The sequence below is a fragment of the Myotis nattereri genome (assembly GCF_964212035.1).
Source record: "Myotis nattereri genome assembly, chromosome: 18".
Classification (NCBI taxonomy): Eukaryota; Metazoa; Chordata; class Mammalia; order Chiroptera; family Vespertilionidae; genus Myotis; species Myotis nattereri.
The window spans coordinates 38,112,063-38,134,635 of NC_138093.1; the positions used below are offsets into that span (position 1 = coordinate 38,112,063).

Sequence of the window (22,573 nt, forward strand, 5' to 3'; positions counted from 1 at the left end):
GAACAGAAGACAGTATTGTTAGGATGTCATTTGTGAATTCAGTATAATTCCAGTCAAGATCCCAGTCAGTGTTTTGATAAAAATTGAAAATTTGATTTATAAAATTCATATGGAAATGCAAAGTATATAGAATAGTTAGCACAACGTTGATAAAGGAGAAAAACATTAGAGGACTAATACTACCTGATTTCAAGGTTTATTATGAAGCTACTAGGGGCCCAGTGCATGAATTCATGCACCTTGAAAGGAACTGTGGGGCCATGAGGCTGCAGTGGGCACAGGGGCGGGTCTCGGCCCATCCTCCGCACCCCTGCCCGGCCCCTCCCACTGCAGCCCCACTCCCACCGCCCCCACACGCTGATGGCACCAGCCCACTTGCACCTGCTGATGGTGCTGGCCCCCCTCGCACCTGCTGATGGCGTGGAGCGATTGGGGCGGGTGCTGTCAGCGGGCTCTAGCACCAGGCGGGGACGCAGTGTGCAGGAGCAAAGAATTTTCAGTAACCACCTGATCGCCCCGATGACAGCGACTGGCGACCCGCCTTGGTCTGGCGCCCCCACTCACCTCCACCATTCCTTCACAGCCAATGCCCGCCATGTTCCGTGCGCGCCCCCTGGTGGTCAGCGCTCATAGCGACCGGTTGTTCAGTTCTGCTGTTTGGTCTATTTTTGCATATTAGGGTTCTATATATATAGATAGTAATCAAGATTATGGTACTGCCATCGAGGTAGATAGATCAGACCAGAATAGCCTGCCTAGTGGCTCAGTTGATTGAGCATAGGTCCATACATCAAAAAGGTTATGGGTTTGATTCCAGGTCAGGGCACATACCTAGGTTGCGGGTTTGATCCCTGTTCAGGAGGGTATGAGAGGCAGCTGATTGATGTTTCTCTCTCCCCCGCCCCCCAGTCAATTTTAAAAAAATCATCAGGTGAGGATTTAAAAAGAAACCCAGAATAGAGTCCAGAAATAGACCCCCACACACTGGGGACAAAGGCAGTCCAGGAGAAAAAAGCATATCCTTTTAAACACTTGCTGAAATAATTGGATAGCTGCAGTACAAAAATATGCGCTTTGAAATACATACTTTAAACCATATACAGAAATTAACTCAAAAGTGGGTAATAGACTTAAAGTTTATATAAAATTTGAAGAAAACATAGAGAACCTTTGTGACCTTGGGTGTCATTTCTTAGACATGACACCATAATCATGATCCATAAAAAAAAAAAAAAATTGGACTACATTAAAATAAATAACCTGTGTTCTTCATAAGAATGAAGAAACAAGCCACAGATGAGAAGATAACTTTCAAATCATCTGTTACAGCATGTGTATCTAGACTCTATAAAGAAATCAAAATGGAGTAAGAAAACAACCCATTTTTAGAAATTGGGAAAGGATTCTAATAATCTCCTTCACCAAAGAAGATATACAGATGTTGAATATTAGTCCTTTGGAAAATGCAAATAAAAATATCAATGAAATACTACTGCACAACTATTAGAATGGCTAAAATGTAAGACTGACCATACTAAATCTTGGTGAGTGTGGAGCAACTGAAATTGAGTGGAAAAATTATACAACCAATTTAGAAAACAGTCTACCTGTTTGTAAAAAAGGTAAAAATACATCTACCATGTGATCCAGCCATTCCACTCTTCTAAATATTTACCAAGAGAAAAGAAAGCATATATCTGCACATATACATATATATACAAATATTCATGGCAACTTTATTAACCATCAGAAACAACCCAAATGTCTATCAGCAGGTAGATGGATAAACAAATTGTGATACATCCCTACCATGGAATACTAAGCAATATAAGGTATATGGAATACTACTCAGCATACACTATTGGTTTATGTAAAAACTAGAGGCCCAGTGCACAAAAATTTGTGCACTCGGGGGAAGGGGGGGTCCCTCAGACCGGCCTGTGCCCTCTCGCAGTCTGGGACCCCTCGGGAGATAACGACCTGCTGGCTTAGGCCTGCTCCCGGGTGGCAGAGGGCAGGCCCATCCCTAGGTGCAGCCCCTGGTCGGTCTCAGAGCAGGGCCGATTGGGGAGTTGGGGCGCCTTCCCCTGTCATGCACAGAGCAGGGCACATTGGGAGGTTGCGATGCCACCCTCAGTCACGCTCAGGGTAGGGCCGATTGGGGGGTTGGGGCACCGTCCCCTGTCACACTCAAGGCAGGGTCGATGGGGAGGTTGCGGCGCCACCCCCTGTCACGCACAGAGCAGGGCCCATCAGGGGGGTTGGGGCTCCATACCCTGTCAGGCACAGAGCAGGGTCAATCGGGGTTGGGGAGCTCCCCCCTGTCATGCACAGAGCAGGGCCGATCAGGGGGTTGAGGAGCTCCCCCCTGTCACTCACAGAGTAGGGCCGATAGGGGAGTTGGGGCACCGCCCCCTGTCACACTCAGGGCAGGGCGGATCAGGGGGTTGGGGCGCCGCCCTCTATCACCCACAGAGCAGGGCCGATCAGGGGGTTGGGGCGCCGCCACTGTCACACTCAGGGCAGGGCAGATGGGGAGGTTATGGCTCTACCCCATCACACACAGAGCAGGGCCCGTGGGGGGGGGGGGGCGGGGGTTGGGGCGCTGCCCTCTAACACCCACAGAGCTGGGCTGATCAGGGGGTTGGGGCGCCGCCACTGTCACACTCAGGGCAGGGCAGATGGGGAGGTTATGGCTCTACCCCATCACACACAGAGCAGGGCCCGTGGGGGGGGGGGGGGTTGGGGCGCTGCCCTCTAACACCCACAGAGCTGGGCTGATCAGGTGGTTGGGGCACCGCCACTGTCACACTCAGGGCAGGGCCAATGGGGAGGTTATGGCTCTACCCCATCACACACAGAGCAGGGCCCGTGGGGGGCGGGGGGGTTGGGGCCCCGCCTGCTGGGGTCCAACCCCAGCAGGTCCAGGGGTCCCCAAAGGTGTGGACGGAGTCGGCGAAGAAGGAATGACACAGAGACAGCGTTCAGTTCATCAGCAGCCTAGCCAGGATCTCTAGCGAAGTTCTGGTTAGGATCTCCAGCTAAGTTCTGGTTAGGATCTCCAGCCAGGTTCTGTGTACATGTTCTCTCGCTAGGTTCTCCAGGTTCTCCAGCCAGGTTCTGTAGCCATGTTCCCTTGCTAGGTTCTCCAGCCAGGTTCAGTCACCAGGTTCTAGTCAGGTTCTCTTGCCAATTTCTGTAGTCAGGTTCAGTCCAGGATCTTTTGCCATGTTCTCTCGCTAGGTTCTGTCTCTAGGTTCTGAGGCCAGTTTCTGTCCAGGATCTTTTGCCATGTTCTGTCTCTAGGTTCTGCTCTAGGTTCTGTGTCTAGGTTCTGTGCCTCTTAGTTTTGTCTTCTAAGTTCTGTCTTGTTACATCTGTATTTATACCAGTTGATTCCAATCCTATCAATCTCTATTCCAAAGGTTAGGGCGTTTCTTATCTCCATTCCAGGGAGTAAATATTATGTAGCTTAAGCATGATTGTTCATAGTTAAAGTGATTAATTACCCGCCTGGCACTTAGTTAAGAGGTTTTATTCCCTCCCTAACTTCAGGGGAAAATCCCTACCTGGGGAAACAACCTTTCTCAGAGACCTTGGTTAAAACACATAGTGCCAAGAAGGTGAGCAAACATATTAAGAACAGTATGCCATATATGCCAGGTCCCTTGAAACAGCAAGCATGGACCGGCTCCTGGCACCCGCCCTGTCACACACAGAGCTGCAGGGCGATCAGGGGGTTTGGGCACTGCCCCCTGTCACGCTGATCCCGGTGCCGGGAGGCATATTACCCTTTTACTATATAGAATAGAGGCCTGGTGCATGGGTGGGGGCTGGCTGGTTTGCCCTGAGGGTGTCCTGGATCAGGGTGGAGGTTCCCACTGGGGTGCCTGGCCAGCCTGGGTGAGGGGATGATGGCTGTTTGCAGCTGGTCACACACCCTTCAGGGTGGGGGTCCCCACTGGGGTGCCTGGCCAGTCTGGGTGAGGGGATGATGGCTGTTTTCAGGCTGGGAATGAAGCTCACAACCACTCCTTTTTTTCTTTTTTTCTTTTTTTTATTCTGGGCCAGCTTTAGCTCTGAGGCCTCGGCTGCTGAAAACAGGTTTCTGGCCTTTGTTTACCATCTGTATTTGATACAGTGTTGCAGTCTGGCTGGCTGAAGCCCTGCTGAGTAAAGCAGGTTTCTGGGGTTTTTTTAGCTTCTATATTCACAACATAGTTGCTGAGAGTTGCAGCTGAGAGGCCGGCAAGTCAGGCGGGGAACGTTGGAGTTCTCCCTCACTGAAGCAAGCAAGCCTCCCTGTTCGCATCAGCTGCCTGGCTGCCGGCCGCCATCTTGGCTGCCAGTTAATTTGCATATCTCAGCCCTACTCTGTGAGTGACGGGGATTAGCCAATGGGAAGGGTAGCGGTCATATGCCAATTACCATGTTTCTCTTTTATTAGTGTAGATATGGATGAATCTCAAAAATAATTAAGCTGAGTAAAAGAAAGCACACCAAAAGCATATACAATATGGTTCCTTTGACATGAAATATCAATTTCTTAATGCAAACCACAGCAAGAACATCGGTTGCTTGGGTCCAGGAGGGAGGGAGGTTTCTAGGGCACTAGAAAACATTTGAAGGTCATTATCTTGAAGTTTTCATGAAGCTTTTCAGTCTCAGTTGACTCATCTTTGTAGACCATGTTTTTTTTGAGATACAATTCACGTATCATGTAATTTACCCTTTAAAGTATACAATTCAGTGGGTTTACTAAGTTTGTAAAGTTGTACAACCATCACCACTGTTTAACCTAGAAATTTATCATCACCCTAAAAAGAAACCCTGTACCAATTAGTCTTTCCTTTTTTTCTCTCCAATTCCCGTAGCCTTAGGTAATCACCAGTTTATTTTCTGTGCTATGGATTTGCTTATTTAGGACATTTGATATAAATGGAATCATACAATATGTGACCTTTGTGACTGACTTCTTTTGCTTACCATAATGTTTTGAAGGTTCATCCATGTTGTAGCATGTGTCAATACTTCATTCTTTTTTATGGCTCCACAATATTCCACTGTATGAATATACTATATTTTGTTTACCCGCTCATCAGTTGATGGACATTTGAGTTTTTTATGCTTTTTAGCTGTTATGAAGAATACTACTTTGAATATTTGCACGTATTTGTGGGTTCAGTGTTTTAATTCTCTTGGGTCTATAAAAGTGAAATTTCAGGGTCAGATGGTAACTTTGAGGAACAGACCATAATATTTTAAAAAGTGCTGATATGGTCATGGTTAGCTTATAGCAAATTCTGCTAAATAGAAGATACTGTCCATCCTGTTTTTTATATTGAAATTTGTAAATATTTCAGCCCACATATTTTCAGAGGCATTATCTTATTCTTTCACTCAGAGTAACATTTGAGATTTTCAAGACAAAACTTGAAAATAAAGTGTCTCTGTGATTCTTTTGAATGTTTTACTGAAACATAAGTGTTCTCTATTTGTTTTACTTATATAACTCCTGTCCTGAATACCCAGTTTTGTTGTATGAGCTATTTTTTTCTCCTGTGCCTGTCTGAGCCTGCTCAGAGGCAAATGACCTCAAGCTATTTTTAACCTCATGCTGATTTGGTATAAATTTGTGTGCTGTGTGTGTTGTTTTTTTTTTATAATCCTGTGTTCTATGGTCAGGTTGCATTGTTATTTTGGGACAAATACTTTGACTGTTAGTATTTATTTGCACTAGTTTGCAGTTTACAAACAGAATGCCTCATGCGGCTGTTGAAGCTGCTTCTCAGCTTCCATTCCTTTAGGTTCTTATATATATTAAATGTCATAATAATTTATATAATTATCAGTGCAGATTATTGATAGTATGAGCTTGGTGATTGATTTTTCTTCTAGTCAAAATTTTCAAATATTTAATTTTTACAAATTAATTATAGTGAAAATAAAGATCGCTTTGAGAATTCTTTTCTGCGAGCAAATGTTGTGGAACTTTTATCTAGTAAGGGAATAATAGTTTTCTTCCTATCTATAATAATAAAAGTGTAATATGCTATTTAGACTGGACAGCCGAAATACCTTCCGGACGTCCTTCCCGATGAAGCCTTGGTGACAAGGGCCGAGGCAGAGGCGGTTTGGGGCGATCAGGCAGGCAGGCAGGCGAGGAGCAGTTACGAGCCAGTGGTCCCGGATTACAAGAGGGTGCAGGCCGGGCTGAGGGACAACAACCCCCCCACCCCTATGCACGAATTTCGTACACAGGGCCTCTAGTAGTTTACATAAGTGACTAGATCGTGCTGCTTATACTTTCTCACTTAAACTACGTTGTAGACCACTTTTCAGACTAGAAGCCAGTGATATCTAACTGGTAGAGACTGTTACTAGAAAGTAAAAGAAAATAAGTGTGATATGGTAAGAAGTACAAATGGTAGTTAAAAGAAAAGGTGCATTTTTTTCACTGGTGTATTGAGAACTCATTGCTTTTAGTGTGGATGTCATTTTTTGTTCCTCAGATTGGATATTAGAATTTATAAAAAAATTAACAATGTTGTCAAGAGCATGGGAGACTGTAAGCTCTTGTACAGTGCTAGAAGTATAAATTGGAACAGACTGACAAATCTCTGAGAGAAGGGAGGGATAAGTGGCTGTGTTGGGAGAGATTAACCAAAGAACCTACATGCACAAATGCATAAACCATGGACACAGACAATAATGTGAAGGCCAGGAGTGTAGTCTGGTGGGGGTGGGTGGAGGAGGTCTATGGGGAAAGAAAGGGGGCATCTGTAATACAACAGTAAAGATAAGTAAAAAATATATAGTCTGCATTGTCTCGTATAAGTATTGCTACCCCAACTTTTTAATTTTTTGATATAATTTTCATGAAATACCTTTTCCATCCCTTTACTTTCAGTTTGTGTGTGTCTTACTATCTGGAGTGAGTCTCTTGTAGACAGCACTTGTAAGGGTCTTGTTTTGTTATGCATTCAGCCACCATATGTCTTTCGATTGGAGCATCTATATATATCAAAAGCCCGTGACGCTAATGCCGTAACAATCAAAGGCCAGCGTGGGCGTGTAGGTGGGTAGGGCTGCGAGTGCGGCGGGTGGGTGGGTGGTGTGCCCACGGGTGAGCGGGGCCGCACGATTTTGTGCGCTGGGCTTCTAGTCCTATATAATAAAATGGTAGTATGCATATAGACCGAACAGCAGAACAAAGGAACAACCAATCAAAGCATAATATGCTAATGATATGCTAAGGCTGCTCAGTCACTCGCTATGATGTGCACTGACCACCAGGGGGCAGACAGTCAACTGGTCAACCAGTCACTATGATGTGCACTGACCACCAGGCAGCAGATGCTCTGACCAGTAGGTTAGCTTGCTGCTGGGGTCTGGCCAATCGGGACTGAGTGAGATGGGCTGGACACGCCCTGGAGCACTCCCATGGTCCCTCCACGGCCTGATCTTGCACTGGTGTGGTCCCTCAGCCTGGCCTGCGCCCTCTCGCAATCCAGGACCCCTCGGGGGATGTTGAAGAGCAGTTTTGGCCTGATCTGATGCCACAGGCCACTCCCATTGGGAGGGTGCCAGACACAAGGCTCATGTTTGGCAAGTGCTGCTGGTGCAGCGCAAGCCTCTCCTGATCTGGACTGTTTGGGTGCGAGCCCGCGGCAGGCACAGTGGGACCCAGATGAGCGGGAGCAGCAGGTAGGAGCTGCAGGCAGTGTTGGACTGTGGGTTTCAGCCCGATCCCTGTAGGCCACCCAGAGCAGAGGTCGGCAAACTGCGGCTCGCGAGCCACACGCAGCTCTTTGGCCCCTTGAGTGTGGCCACAAAATTTCAATCGCACTGTACGTGCACGCCTGCACATGGTATTTTGTGCAAGAACCACACTCAAGGGGCCGCAGTTTGCTGACCACTGACCCAGAGGGACCCCACTCATGCACGAATTCATGCACCTGGCCTCTAGTTTAATATATTTGCGTTTAATGTAATTGATAGATAAGTACTTATTTCCATTTTATTATTTGTATATTTTATCTTCTTTCTTCAAGAGCTTTTAACATTTCTTGTAGTACTGGGTTGTTGTTGAACTTGTTTAGTTTTATCTTGTCCAGGAGGAAGCTCTTTGTCCTTTGATTCTAAATGATAGCTTTGCTGGGTAGAGTGGCCTTGGTTGATATGTTTGCAATTCTCTGTGCTTCCTGGACTTATATGTCCGTTTCTTGACCAGGTTAGGGGAAGTTTCTGTTATTGTTTTTTCATGTAAGTTTTCAATTCCTTGCTCCCTCTCACCTCCTTCCGGCACCCCCATGACACAAATGTTGGTATGCTTGAAGTTGTCCCAGAGGCTCTTTACACTGTCCATTGGTTGCTAGGTCTGACCGAGACCACAGTGGAGGATCTGCTATCAGGGGTCAATCCCATGGAACAGAACTCACATCAGTGGGGCCCAGGAACCTGCCAAGTCCATCCCTTAAGTGTGTTGCTCATCAGGTGTTTGGGTGGTGCTTCGACATGGTGTGAAGCTGGATGCACTAGCTCTGGGGCTTCCCTGGAGGTGTAGGCCAAATCATCCACTATCAACGCCCTGTCTGGGCCACCAGGCATGAGAACAAAGCCATTTTCAGATGGCTGCTAACTTTTGCTAGCCTTGAAGGTGTCCAGAGAGACCAAGCTGCAGACTAAAGCCTGTTGCCAGTAATGCCAGCAACCACTTAGCAAGAGGTAGGGGGCATGCTGAGGCCAGATGCTCCTTGAGTTTTGTGAACCTTGGATAGATTTTTGGAAAGTTCCAAGTATGAGCCAAGATAGGCCATTTCTATGGCTGGGGTAGGCCTGCATGTGGGTGTGGCGCGGTTTCAGAGAATTGTCAGCACTAGGAACACTGTTAACCTGGTTGATGGGGACTCAGATATAGTGACCGTCTGACAGAGCTTTGTGTGGGGAGGATTTAGCAAAGAAACAATATTCTCTGCCTGTACTGCCTGGGATAAAGCCCCCCCTCCAACTCTTGCTGGACAATTCAGTTCTTCACCATATGTCACTGGCACCTTTCGAGCTGCTGCCCCAGCTGTGGAGCTCTCAGTGAGTGAGTCCAAGTAAGTTCCTGAGGACCCTTTAAGAGGAACACCTGGGACTCTAGCAGCCCTCCATCTCTCTCAGCCACAATCTCTGCTGGTTTTTTTGTTTTTGTTTTTGTTTTATTTTTTATGTCCTACTTTATGCAGATCCTGAGCGTGGTGTTTTAAGAAATAACTTTTGGAAACAAAATAAGTTCATTAATTGGTGATTTTTGAATTGTGCTTTTTGTGTAATGCTGTTAAACTTGCTGGGTTAGATTTGAAAGTTAAATTATTCAAAATCGCCAAAACCAGTTTAGCTCAGTGGATAGAGCGTCGGCCTGCGGACTGAAAGGTCCCAGGTTCGATTCCGGTCAAGGGCATGTACCTGGGTTGCGGGCACATCCCCAGTGGGGGATGTGCAGGAGGCGGCTGATGGATGTTTCTCTCTCATCGATGTTTCTGACTCTCTATCTCTCTCCCTTCCTCTCTGTAAAAAAATCAATAAAATATATTAAAAAATAAATAAATAAATTATTCAAACTCATGTTTGCTGGAATTTTACATTTGGATATCTGCTGGTAGGCTACAGTTCTTTATAATCCGCTGGGTTTTTTTTCTGTCAGAAGTTATTGGAACTTACATATCTTCCTGGCACTGAAACCCTGGGCTGGGGAGCTTGGTGTGGGGCTGGGACTCTGCTCCTCAGAGTGTTTCTCCACAGCCAGATTTCTCTCCTGATTTTTAACCACCACACGGTGTGGCACCAGCCCAATCTGTGTCTGTGCCCCTCCTACCAGTCTTGAAATGGCTTCTTTGTATCCTGAGTTGTAGAACTTTTGATCAGCTAGATTTTAGGTGGTTCTGAGAGATGATCTGTACTTGAGTTGTAATTTTGATATGGTTGTGGGAAAAAGCAGGTGCCGCAGTTACCTATTCGCCATCTTTTGTTTTATTTTCTTAATACCTCATTTATTATGTTATTTTACATGTATCAAATAATAAAAATGTTAAGTATATAAAACATATAGCACGTATGCTATTCTATTGTTGAAAAGAATGATCTGAGTATGTGTGTTCTGAATCAGTGCAGACCTTTTCCCCTCCATAGCATTTATTACTATCTAACATACAGAGTGCTCTTTCCCTTTTTTTGGAGGCTGGGAGCATGTATGTCTGTCTTTTCCCACTTGAAAATGAAATCCATTGGGGCCGAGGGTTTTGCTTTGCTTTTTTTTTTTTTTTAAAATATATTTTATTGATTTTTTACAGAGAGGAAAGGAGAGGGATAGAGAGTTAGAAACATCGATGAGAGAGAAACATCAATCAGCCGCCTCCTGCACATCCCCCAGTGGGGATGTGCCCACAACCAAGGCACATGCCCTTGACCGGAATCGAACCTGGAACCCTTCAGTCCGCGGGCTGACGCTCTATCCACTGAGCCAAACTAGTTAGGGTGGTTTGTTTTGGTTTTGATATTTTTATGGATTTCAGAGGAAGGAAGAGTGAGGGAGAGAGAGAGAGAAACATCAATAATGAGAGAGAATCATTAATCAGCTGCCTCCTGCATGCCCCCTACTGGGGATCAAGCCTGCAACCCAGGCATATGCCCTGACCAGAAATCGAACTGTGACCTCCTGGTTCATAGGTCGACACTCAACCACTGAACCACATGGGCCAGGCTGAGGTTTTTTGTTTTATAACATTATGTTCACTGCTATATCCTAATAGTTCCCAAAAAGTGATTGGGACATAGTACATGCTTAACAAGTATTTGTTAAGTGAATGAATGAGTCTGTGTTTGTGTTACAAAACCTACTATGTGTATGTACACAAATACATATTTAAAGATCTGGAATTCTACACACCAAATTAACACATTTTGTACCACTCAGGAGTTTTCTTGTGTTTTGCACGCCATCTGTTAAGGACCGCTCACGAGTGTTCTGGTTTTTCACGCCATGGAAAAAGGAGCGAATCTAGATACTTATGTAAATTTTGCTTGGTCCCTCTTCATAGAGGAAAATGTTTTATGCAGTACCATACGTTAAAAAAGTACTAGGAACTTTAATTGTTTAATTGTTTTTGTAAATAAAAACGTTATAATTATTGAAAAACAACACCTAAAGTACATTATGATGATTTAAATAACGTGCAGTTTGCCCAAAAACGTGCGGTCCCTGGCGTATGTCTTAGAGATTTCTATGCGGTACGCAATGTGTTAAACTGCCAGTAGGGGAGTAGAATTATGGGTAGGGGTTGGTCATAGTGAATAGAGGATATATTGCACTTTGTGTAGTACGTTGTATATTTTTAAATTATATTGGAGGAAGTCTTAAAAAATAAGCAAATGGTTAACTGGAAAAAAAGCAAAAAATAACATGCTAGTATGGGTCTCCAGATGAAAGGGTCAGTCTGGAGTTGAGGGCTATGAAAACTTTAAGACCTAAGGTCATGTGCTGAGCAATTTTATGTCCCCGTTATCATCTATACTAGGGGTCCAGTGCACAAATTCGTGCACCTTGAAAGGAACTGTGGGCCATGAGACTGCGGTGGGCACAGGGGCAGTTCTTGGCCCATCCTCCGCGCCCCTGCCTGTCCCCTCCTGCCATGGCCCCACTGCCCCTGGTCCCCTGCCTGCCGGCAGCCCCACCTCTGCCACCGCCGCTCCCACGGGCTGAGGGTCCTGGCCCTGCTCGCATCTGCTGATGGCACTGAGTGATTGGGACCAGCACCGGTTGCCGACAGTGGGTGCAAGCAGGGCCATCGCCGGCTGCAGGTGCAAGCAGGGCTGGCGCCAGCAGCAGGTGTGAGCACTGGGCGGGACCATGGCATGGGGGAGCAAAGAATTAGTAACCACCAAAGGCTCGCCCCAATGACAGTTACCGGCACCCCACCTTGCTCTGACGCCCCCGCTCACCTGCTCCACCATCCCGCCGCAGCCAACGCCCCCCATGTTTCGCCCTCTACTGCCTGCTGCCAACGCCTGCCATGGTCCACGCGTGCCCCCTGGTGGTCAGTGCATGTCATAGCAACCAGTTGTTCGTTTTTTCCCCCACATTCAGTCTATTTGCATATTAGCCTTTTAGTATATAGGATTATATAGGATATTAATTTTTTTGTTTCATTTAAACTTTAAAAACAAAACAAAGAGACCTGAATATGACTGGGGTTATATACTTGGGTGGAATAAAGTAAGTAGTATTCTGTGGAACTCTCAAAATACCTATTGTACAGATAAATAAAGTTATTTCAGAAGTGATTTGTTTTTTCATTCACTCTTTGTTTAGTGATTCTTTGGTCAAACCCAACAGGCACTCTCCCTCTCCCCCCCCACCTCACCATCACCAACATCCTTTTAATGATAATAGTATTTACAAGAATGGTCTTACCTGATATTTCTGCACTGCTTTGACACAACTCTGACACTGCCCCTTTCTGATCCAGCGTCTAGGTCAAGAGAAGTGTTTTATAGATATCTGTCTCCACTTTGTGGTGATGATGCTTTTTTTGTTTGTTTGTTTTGTTAATTCTCACCCGAGGATATATTTCCATTGATTTTTAGAGAGAGTGGACGAGAGAAGGAAAGACAGAAATATTGATGTGAGAGAGACACATCAATAGGTTGCCTCCTGCATGTGCCCAGACCAGGGCCTGGGCTGGGCTGGGAGGAGTCTGCAACCAAGGTACATGCCCTTTACTGGAATCGAACCTGGGACCCTTCAGTCTGCAGGTCGATGCTCTGTCCACTGAGCCAAACTGGCTAGGGCTGATGGTACTTTATTACAAGTGTGTAAATACATCTGTTTTATTTAAATCTTCAATTATCCTGTAGTGAAAATGTGGATGTCATTAAAACACAGAATTATAATGTTGATCTAAATGATTGACTGTGCTTAGGACAAAAGTCTATGATCACCTTTGTCTCATGCTTTTATTTCAGGAGGGGGTGTAACTGGTCAGAGGCATGTGGATATGAGTTCGTTGTTAAGAAAGGAGTTCAGCCGTTGGCCTGTTGTTTCTGTATGAAGGAAATTAAATTTCACAGTATCTAAGTTTCCCCCCTTCCCTGTTCATGCCCTTGAAAAACTTCGCTTCATAAAATTGGGGAAACCTATACCTTAGTTTGAGCTGCTGAATTTTGAAGTATAAAAATTATTCCTTTCTTTTTTCAATATTTCTTCTTCCTGTTTCCTCTTTTTCCTGTTCTTAAAACTATAACGTAGTTTATTTCTGTTTTTTTATTAGTTCTGGCGCAATTTGGACCACACGATGATTATACAAGATTTTAGACCATTTCTAAGTAGCAATGCACTGGACCAAGATAATAGAGCCAATGAGAGAGGTCACCAAACTCACACTGACTTCTGGGGACCAAGTCGACCTCCACGGTTGCCAATGACTCGGAGATACAGAGCGCAAGGAAGCACTCGTCCTGATAGATCCCCAGCAATTGAAGGGTGAGTGCACAGTTGTTTTAACTTCTTTTTAAGGGCAGTTGCAATGAAAGACATATTGCCTTAATCTAATCTTTATCAGGGTCTCATACTTACTACCTTTGTGGACAAGATGGAGGTATATAAACAGAGTGAAAATGAAGCTAAATTGAATGTCATACCATGTAACAAATGATGAATAGCTAAAGGGTAATAAAACTAATGATATAGGTCTCTGGCTAACATTTTTATTAGTGTCTCAGATTAATGTAGGGTTATCAAAAATTCAGAAGCAAATGAAAGGGATATCAATATATTGGATGACATTAGGATTCAGAGAGACCTCAGCAGATTGGAGCAGTGGACTTGATATGAAATTTAATAGGAATGAACATAGAGTCTTGTGACTGCCAAAAGCAGTCGTGCAGCAGATGTCTATTGAGACTTTTCTGCTACAGCGTTTGTACTGGACGCTGGGGATACACCTGAGTCACACTGTTGCGTGGTGGCTCCTTATCTCCTGGATCCCATTTACTAGGGACAATAAACAATTTAAAAAAATATTTTCCTTATGCATAGGATTGTGTTCGTACTTTATCAGCTTATCTCATTTAACCCATATGAATTAGTAGCTGCTATTGTTATTCTCATTTTACGTAATAATAAGACTCACAGAAATGAAAACGGGATCAGTGGTAGATCCAGGACTTGAACCCAGGGATATCTGAATCTAGAACTGTACTATCTGATACAACAGCCACTAGCCACATGTGGTTATCTCAGTTTACATTAAAAGTTAACAACTCGCCTAACCGGTTTTGCTCAGTGGATAGAGCCTGCGGACTGAAGGGTCCCAGGTTCGATTCCGGTCAAGGGCATGTGCCTTGGTTGTGGGCACATCCCCATTGGGAGGTGTGCAGGAGGCGGCTGATTGATGTTTTTCTCTCATCGATGTTTCTAACTCTCTAATCCTCTCCCTTCCTCTCTGTAAAAAATCAATAAAATATTTTTTAAAAAAATCGTTTTGAGTGCTGGACACCCCCTACTGGGGATTGAGCCCACAACCCCGGGCATGTGTCCACTGGAATCGAACCCAGGACCCTTCAGTCCACAGGCTGATGCTCTATCTACTGAGCCACACCGGCTGAGGCAGCATGGGTCATTTTTAAAAGCTGCTGAGGTTATTCTGATTGTAGCCAAAGTTGAGAACCAACTACTTTAGTTACTACCCAATCTCACTTCCTTCCTTTTTCAATAAAAATTTCTCATCTGTCATTATTCCTATACTCCTATAGTCTGGCCCTCCTCTCACTAAAATCCATGGTGTCCTTCTAGATACAAACTCAGTGGCTACTTAAAATTTTTATTGTGTGGGCCTAATTCACTGAATTCAATAATTTTGGTCTTTTCCCCGTCTTGAAATTCTCTACTTCTGACTTCCATGATATTACATTTTTAAAATTTACCTCTTCTCTGACTTCCTTCTTGTGGATACTTACTAAATACTTGTTTTCCCAAGATGTTTCCTTTATTCTGCTTTTCCTCTTATGCTACAATGGGGTTTCTTAACTTCGGGACTGTTGGCATTTTGGGCTGGATAATTCTTTGTATGGAGCTATCTGTACATGGTAGTATGTTTAGCAGCATCAGTGGCCCTTCCCTTACTACATGCAGGAACCACATCCTCACCCCACCCTGCAGACACTGCCCTGGGAGCAGTAATGTCCCCGGGGGAGAACCGCTGCTCTGTAAGCTCTGGTGTCCTCAGGTTCTCTTGTAGTTCTAACAATTACCTAGCCAGGGGTCCTCAAACTTTTTAAACAGGGGGCCAGTTCACTGTCCCTCAGACTGTTGGAGGGCCGGACTATAGTTTAAAAAAAAACTATGAACAAATTCCTATGCACACAGCGGTGGCAAAAACACCTGGCGGGCCGGATAAATGTTTTCGGCGGGCCGCATGTGGCCCGCAGGCCGTAGTTTGAGGACCCCTGACACTAAAGACTCCCCGCTCTGTATTTCTGTCTTTACCTTTTCCCCTCATTTAAGACTTGAATATATAACCTCTTGTTAGACATTTCTATCTGGATGTTCCATAGATACTCCAAACTCAGGAAGATGGAAACTAAATTTTTCTTCCAAATCGGATCTTTTTTTTTAATTTCTGATTTTAATTGGAGGTACAACTTTCTACCCAGTTTAGAAACCCAGGCATTGACCTAGAATCCTATCTTTGTCTCACCCAGCCCTCTCATAGACACATATCCAGTCATTAAGTCTTTCTAATTTTTATTTCCTATTCTCAACTTCTATATTGTCTAACCATTCCCCTCTAGTTCACATCCACACATTTTTATTTCTTTTATTTTTAAAAAATACATTTGTATTGATTTTTTTTAGAGAGAGGAAGGGAGAGGGGGAGAGAGAGACAAAAGCCTCCTGCACTCCCCCTACTAGGGACTGAACCTGTAGCCCAGGCATGTGCTCTGAGAATCAAATCAGCATGCTCTTGGTGTATGGGTCGACACTCAGCCATTGAGCCACAAAGCCTGGGCACACATCCACATCTTCTGCATGCCTGCACTACTGCATCAGATTCCTAACTCTTCTGTCTCTTTTAAAGTTTTATCATTCTTTTTTTTAATCCTCACCTGAGAATTTTTTTTTTATTCCTTTTCTAGAGAGTGGAAGGGAGGGAGCAAGGGAAGGAGGGAGGGGGGGAGAGAGAGATAGAGAGAGAGAAACATTGATGTGATGTGTGAGAGACACACTGATTGGTTGCCTCCTGCAGGCACCCCTACCAGGGCTGGGCAACTTGCAACTGAGGTTTGTGCCCTTGACTGGGAATTGAACCAGAGACTCTTCAGTCTGCAAGCCGGCACTCTAACCACTGAGCAACTAAGAATGATGAAAGCTTTATCATTCTTAAATCACGTCCGTAATATCCTTGCAGGATTATCTACCTACATTTTCAAGTCTGTGCCATCACTTCCCTGCTTAAAGTCCATTTGCACAGGGTCCATAACCTAATATACAAAGCCTTCTGTTTTTGAATCCTCCCAAGCTCTGCAGCCTTCTTTCCTGGTGCTTTTGCTTTTATTGCTCCAATACAAAACTTACAGTTACCATGCTGTTTCATGCTTCTGTATCTTTGCTTAATCTGTTTTCTCTGTCTGAAATACCTCCACTGCTTTTTTGACCCAATTAAATCAGTCCTTTACTGAATTCAGGAAGTCTCCCATGACCCTCAAGACTGTATCAAATGCATTTTCTTTGTGCTCTCCTCAAAGCCCTTATGCATTCCTCCACCATAGTTCTAACTCTGCAAATTGAAGTTATATTATTAACTAGCATTCAGGAAGCATACTGTGCCAGGCTTGGCATTCATTAGCTGATTTAATGTTTTGTATAACCCTATCAGGTACTGCTGAGGAAAATTGAGATCCTGCCTTATTAGAATCTATATTAGTAATCTGTTACTGCATATAAGAAACTACTCTAAAACTTGATGATTTGAATCGGTAATTATGTATTATCTCTCACAGTTTCTTTGGGTCAGGAATTTGGATAGGGAATGGGGAGATAGTTGCCGCAGCTGTATTATGTCTAGGACCAAAGGACTGGAATCATCTGCAGGCTTATGTGCTTACATGTATTACATGTTAATGCTAGCTGGTGACTAGGGTTCTAGTTCATGCTGTCACCTGGAAAACCCACATGTGACCCTCCTTAGTCTTAGGAATCAAGGCTAGTTCTTTATTTTGTTTTCAGATGTCTGTTTATTTGGGTTTGTTTGTGTCTTTATTCAGATTAAATATCTGGGCAAGGATACCAAATAAATGATGTACCCTTCTCAGTGTATCACAACTAAGGGACACAAGATATCAGCTTGTTTTATCATGGCTAATGTTAAGTTTGACCATTTGGTTAAGGTAGTGTCTGCCAAATATCTATCTGCCTATCTATCTATCTATCTATCTATCTATCTATCTATCAAGCCAGGATCTGTAACGACCTAAGGCTCGACCTAACACTGACTGCCGAGGGGGCTGTGGATTAGGCCCGGAGAGAGGCCTGCAGAGAGAGAGGCAGGGTCTGATCTGCAACCTCAGTGGCAGCTGTTGATCAGCCATTGCCTCTCTCTCTTTCTCTCCGGGCTTCACCAGCAGCCGGGTCTCTGTTTCTCTCCATCTCTGTTTCTCTCCGGGCCTCTGCGGGGCTGCTGATCAGCCCTGCCCTTTGATCAGGCCCAGAGATAGGCCCAGAGATGCTGACTGGCATAGAAACCGATCAATCAGAACCAAGTCTGGGTGAAGTGTCAGTAGCCAATGGCTGCCTAGGAGGGGGGAGGTTTTGATGCTGACTGGCATAGAAACCAACCAATCAGAACCTAATCTGGGTGAACTATGAAGGCAGAACCTAAAGTGGGGCTGAGGAGGGGTTTTAAGGGCAACAGCTGTTTGGTGTAAGGTGTAAGAAAGCGGTTCAATTTTTTAATGACCCGTTTGGCAGTATAGTGCATATGGCTAACTATCAGTCCAGTGTTTTTGTCTGCCAACAGCATCTCCTCTTGCTGAAAAAGGCTTTTCCCCGCATTTAAGCAGTCCTATCCTATATAATCTATCTATACTAATAAAAGGTTAATATGCACATTAGACCGGGTCAACCAGCCCTCTTCTGGACGTCCGACTTCCTTCTGGACAAAGCCATGGTGGTGGGGGCCGAGGCAGAGGCAGTTAGAGGCAATCAGGCTGTCAGGGGATGGCAGTTGGGGGCGACCAGGCCGTCAGGGGAGGGCAGTTGGGGGCGGTCAGGCTGGCAGGGGAGGGCAGTTAGGGGCGATCAGGCCCGCAGGGGAGGGCAGTTAGGGTTGACCAGACAGGCAGGGGAGAGCAGTTGGGAACTATCAGGCCAGCAGGAGAGGGCAGTTAGGAGAGACCAGAATGGCAGGGGAGGGCAGTTAGGGGCAATCAGGCCTGCAGGGGAGGGCAGTTAGAGCCGATTAGGCCGGTATGGGAGCAGTTAGGGGTGCTCAGGCAAGCAGGCAGAGGTGATTAGGGGCAATCAGGCAGGCAGGCAGAGAGGTTAGGGGTGATTAGGCAGGCAGGCAGAGGGGTTAGGGGCAATCAGGCAGGCAGGCAGGCAGAGGGGTTAAGGGTGATCAGGCAGGCAGGCAGGCGAGCAATTAGGAGCCAGCGTTCCCAGATTGCAAGAGGGATGTCCGACTGCCAGTTTAGGCCCAATCCCATGGATTGGGCCTAAACCAGAAGTCGGACAACCCCCAAGGGGTCCCCAATTGTAGAGGGTGCAGGCTGGGCTGAGGGAGCCCCCCCCCCCCCCATGCACGATTTTTGTGCACTGGGCCTCTAGTCCTGTATAATAAAAGGCTAATATGCAAATCGACCAAACAGCAGAATGACCATTCGCTATGATACACACTGACCACCAGGGGGCAGACGCTCAATGCAGGAGCTGCCCCCTGGTGGTCTTTGCACTCCTACAGGGGGAGCACCGCTCAGCCAGAAGCCAGGCTCACGGCTGGCAAGCGCAGCGGCGATGGCAGGAGCTTTTCTCGCCTCTGCGGCAGCGCTAAGGATGTCCGACTGCCGGCTTAGGCCCGCTCTCTGTAGGGAGCGGGCCTAAGCCATCAGTTGGACATCCCCCGATGGCTCCCAAACTGCGAAAGGGTGCAGGCCAGTCTGAGGCGGCCCCCTCCACCCCCGTGCATAAATGTTGTGTTCTGGACCTGTAGTATATAGATAATAGTGAAAAGCCATAGTGGCTTGGAGAAGGGGTTGGTGGGATTGATTGGTCAGCCATGGATATTTGTAGAGTACTTTCAGTAGTCTGTTGTCTTACCTAACTTTTTCTTTTCCAACAGAATAATACAACAGATCTTTGCAGGGTTCTTTGCAAATTCTGCAGTTCCTGGTGGATCCCCTTTTACCTGGTAAGTAACTAATTGCCTTTTTTATTCTGTTGGAGTAGCATCATTTTAGCTAACTTTAGTATCTGTGCCATGGTAAGAAAAAGAAAGAGCTTCATAGGTGAATATACAGATGCGATTGGCAGGCTGGCAGGCTGCCATTATTTGCTGAGCTCAAACTTAATTAGAGCTTTTTTTAAAAAAACTTTATTTATTTATCCTCACCCAAGGATATTTTTTTTTTACTGATATTTAGAGAGAGTGGAAGAGAGGGAAAGACAGAAAGAAATAGTAATGTGAGAGAAACACATCAATTGGTTGCCTCCTGCACGCCCCTGACCAGGGCTCAAGCTGGGGAGGAGCCTGCAACCCGAGGTACATGCCCTTGACCAGAATTGAGCCCGGGACCCTTTGGTCCATAGGCTGATGCTCTATATCTTCTGAGCCAAACCAGCTAGGGTGAATTAGAACTTAATTTTTTGTTCAGGCTCACAAGGGTCATTCTGGTCCCCAGGTTGTCTGGGCATTGGATGTGTCTGATTCTGGAGTGTGTTGAGGTGGGGAATGAGTAGGTTCCTGCCAGGCTTGGTAACTATCTGATTTGTGGGTTTCTCCTAATCATATGGGAAGATTTTATTCCTTAAGAATCTCTGAAATTGAAAACATAATGCCTTTTTCTAAGTAAGAAGGTTCATCAGAAGAAGCAAGACTATAATTCAGTATCAGAGTGACACTTACATATGGTTGGTGTTGTCTGGACAATTATTTTGCTATTTCTGGCTCTGCCTCCAAAAGCCTTTCTTTGCTTAGAGTGACCTCAGTTCATCCACACAGTTATTCTATTTTCTAACCTCTAGTTTCTCTAAACATATTCCCTCCGTCAACCAGGGCCATGCACCAGCAGCTCCACAGAGAGATACTGCCAAATCTCTTTGGTATTGTTTTAAGTTGTGGTTCAGAGAGACTGCGATGGCTGCTTCTGCTTGAAAGCTCCTCCTTGCTCAGAACCACGGGTGAGGTCTGTTCCAGATTTGGTCCAGTCGTGAGGGAAAAACTTAGAAAGCTGCTCCGTCTGTGTCTAATGTAAGTGGGCACAGAGAAGATCAGCTTTTCTTAACCAACAGGCCATGAGTCCTTTTGTTCTTGTGTGTCCTGTGGTATTTCCAGTGGCTTTGCATTTTATTCCATTCAGTTTAGGAAAAATTCCTAGAGAATGGGAGACTATCTGGATAATCTGTTTGACCTTGGAAATACTGAGAACTTCTTTGCCACTTGATTTTAGAGAACTAGTGACTTTGCAGGTCTGAGAGAGCAGGATCCCTCTGCCAGTGTTTCTGTGGTGTAAGGCGGAGCCTGGTCACTTCATCTAATGCTGTCTGTCTCATCTCATGTATAGGAGCGGGATGCTGCACTCCAACCCTGGGGACTATGCCTGGGGTCAAACAGGGCTTGATGCCATTGTCACCCAGGTGAGGAGCTGCCTGTTGAAGGTGTCTGTTCAGTGTGTCTCATGGTTCCACAGGCTTCCTGCTCTCCTTCTGCTCCTTTCTGAAATGGCAGTCACTCTGCGTTCCCTAATATTTTGAGCTTGTGGCTTTGCATTTCACTAATGATTTGCTGGTTTATTAGCTCGGTACCCATGTATCTTCTAGACCTTAAGACCTTTTTTGAAGATCGCTTCACCTCCATAGGAAGAAAAGATTTTTTGCCCTGGCTGGTTAGCTCAGAGAACATCGTTGCCGTACTCTCCGGGGTTGTGGGTTTGATCCTCAGTCAGGGCACATGCAAGAATCAGCCAGTGAATGCATAAATAAGTGAAGCAACAAGTTGATGGTCTCTGTCTCTCCCTTCCTCTCAAAAAAAAAAAAAAAAATCAGTTAAAAAAAGCCTTTTCTTAAAGAGTATTTTGTATTTTTGGCCTCTTGTTCAGGCCTGTAAGGATCCTATTTTCAAGTTACTTCACAAAAAAAGGAAGGTCTCATGTGCTGAAGCAGGGATTTCTGCCAGATGAAGCAAGTAGGGCAAGGAAGCAGAGAAAAAGATACTCCCATGCCATGGATAATTGTTTCCACTTGTTAATGTTAATTTTAATTTAATTGGTTTTTTCATTTCCCTTGTGGATTGCTGAGAATAGAAAGCATGTTGTTTATATCCAAATCTTATAGGCAGTATTTACCAATTTCTTGGCTTACCTTATGCTACTTTCCATATTCCCACCCTTTTCTTCCTTCCAGCAGAATGAAGTTTTTAGATCAGTTAAGTATTACTTTGTGTTAAGCTTTAGTTTTATTCATGATGTCACAACCCTTTTGCTGCCTCGAAAGTTGCTTTGTGCCCAAAGGCGGGCCTTGCAATGATCGGGTCTGTCTGTAGACTTACACAGATGTCTCTGAAATTGTAAAGCAATCATGAGTGTTATGGCGGCAGTAAGAGGAAACCTGTGCCTCTCAGAGCCTTTACGGAAGTAAGAGCAACTAACACTTCTAATATCTGCACTGTTTGTTCTGGCTAGAGCAACTCGTTACCCAAGGATAGTTAGATGTTCACCACTTCTTTTTCTTTTTTTGTAGCTTTTAGGACAGCTGGAAAACACGGGGCCTCCCCCAGCTGACAAGGAAAAGATCACATCTCTTCCAACAGTGACAGTAACTCAGGAACAAGTTGGTAGGTTCAGTTTCCGTCATCTTCTGTTTACAGTTCCAGCACTTCCTGTACTAAGGATCTTCAAGAGAACCTATGGCACTCTTCAAATTCCTACCATGGTGCCGTGTACGGAAGGTACCTTCTCTTCATTAGGTACCATGAGCAATTACCATGTGGTACAAAGATACATAAGACTTGATTTCTTCAAGAATTTACCAGGGGAAGCAAAACTCTCCAAATAATTAGATAACAGTGTAAAAAATACTGTTGAGCAGATGCTACTTCCTGACTCTGGGGAGATAGGAAAAGATATAAATGAGAGGCTGGGAATTGGTTTTATATCAACTCTATAGTTAGGTACAATTAGGAATAGATATTTTATTTATAACATTGGTGGAATTTAGTGATAAAGGACATTACTTTGGACTGGGAGTTTCTTTCCCCACACATTTAGAGTCAGATTTTAAAGGTAGGACGGGCCTCCTTAGAGAGGTCATTCTATTTCAGGA

The 22,573-nt window shown here is 45.0% G+C and overlaps 1 protein-coding gene across 1 annotated transcript in view; it reads left to right on the forward strand.

Annotated features, from left to right (window-relative positions):
- The window catches only part of RNF115 (ring finger protein 115), a 67,916-nt gene that overhangs the window by 41,388 nt on the left and 3,955 nt on the right, over positions 1–22,573 (forward strand). Inside the window, exons 4-7 of the mRNA XM_081112842.1 lie at positions 13,311–13,522; positions 19,377–19,445; positions 20,818–20,890; positions 21,992–22,085. Of these exons, the coding sequence (XP_080968968.1) occupies positions 13,311–13,522; positions 19,377–19,445; positions 20,818–20,890; positions 21,992–22,085 (448 nt within the window). The remainder of the gene's footprint in view (positions 1–13,310; positions 13,523–19,376; positions 19,446–20,817; positions 20,891–21,991; positions 22,086–22,573) is intronic.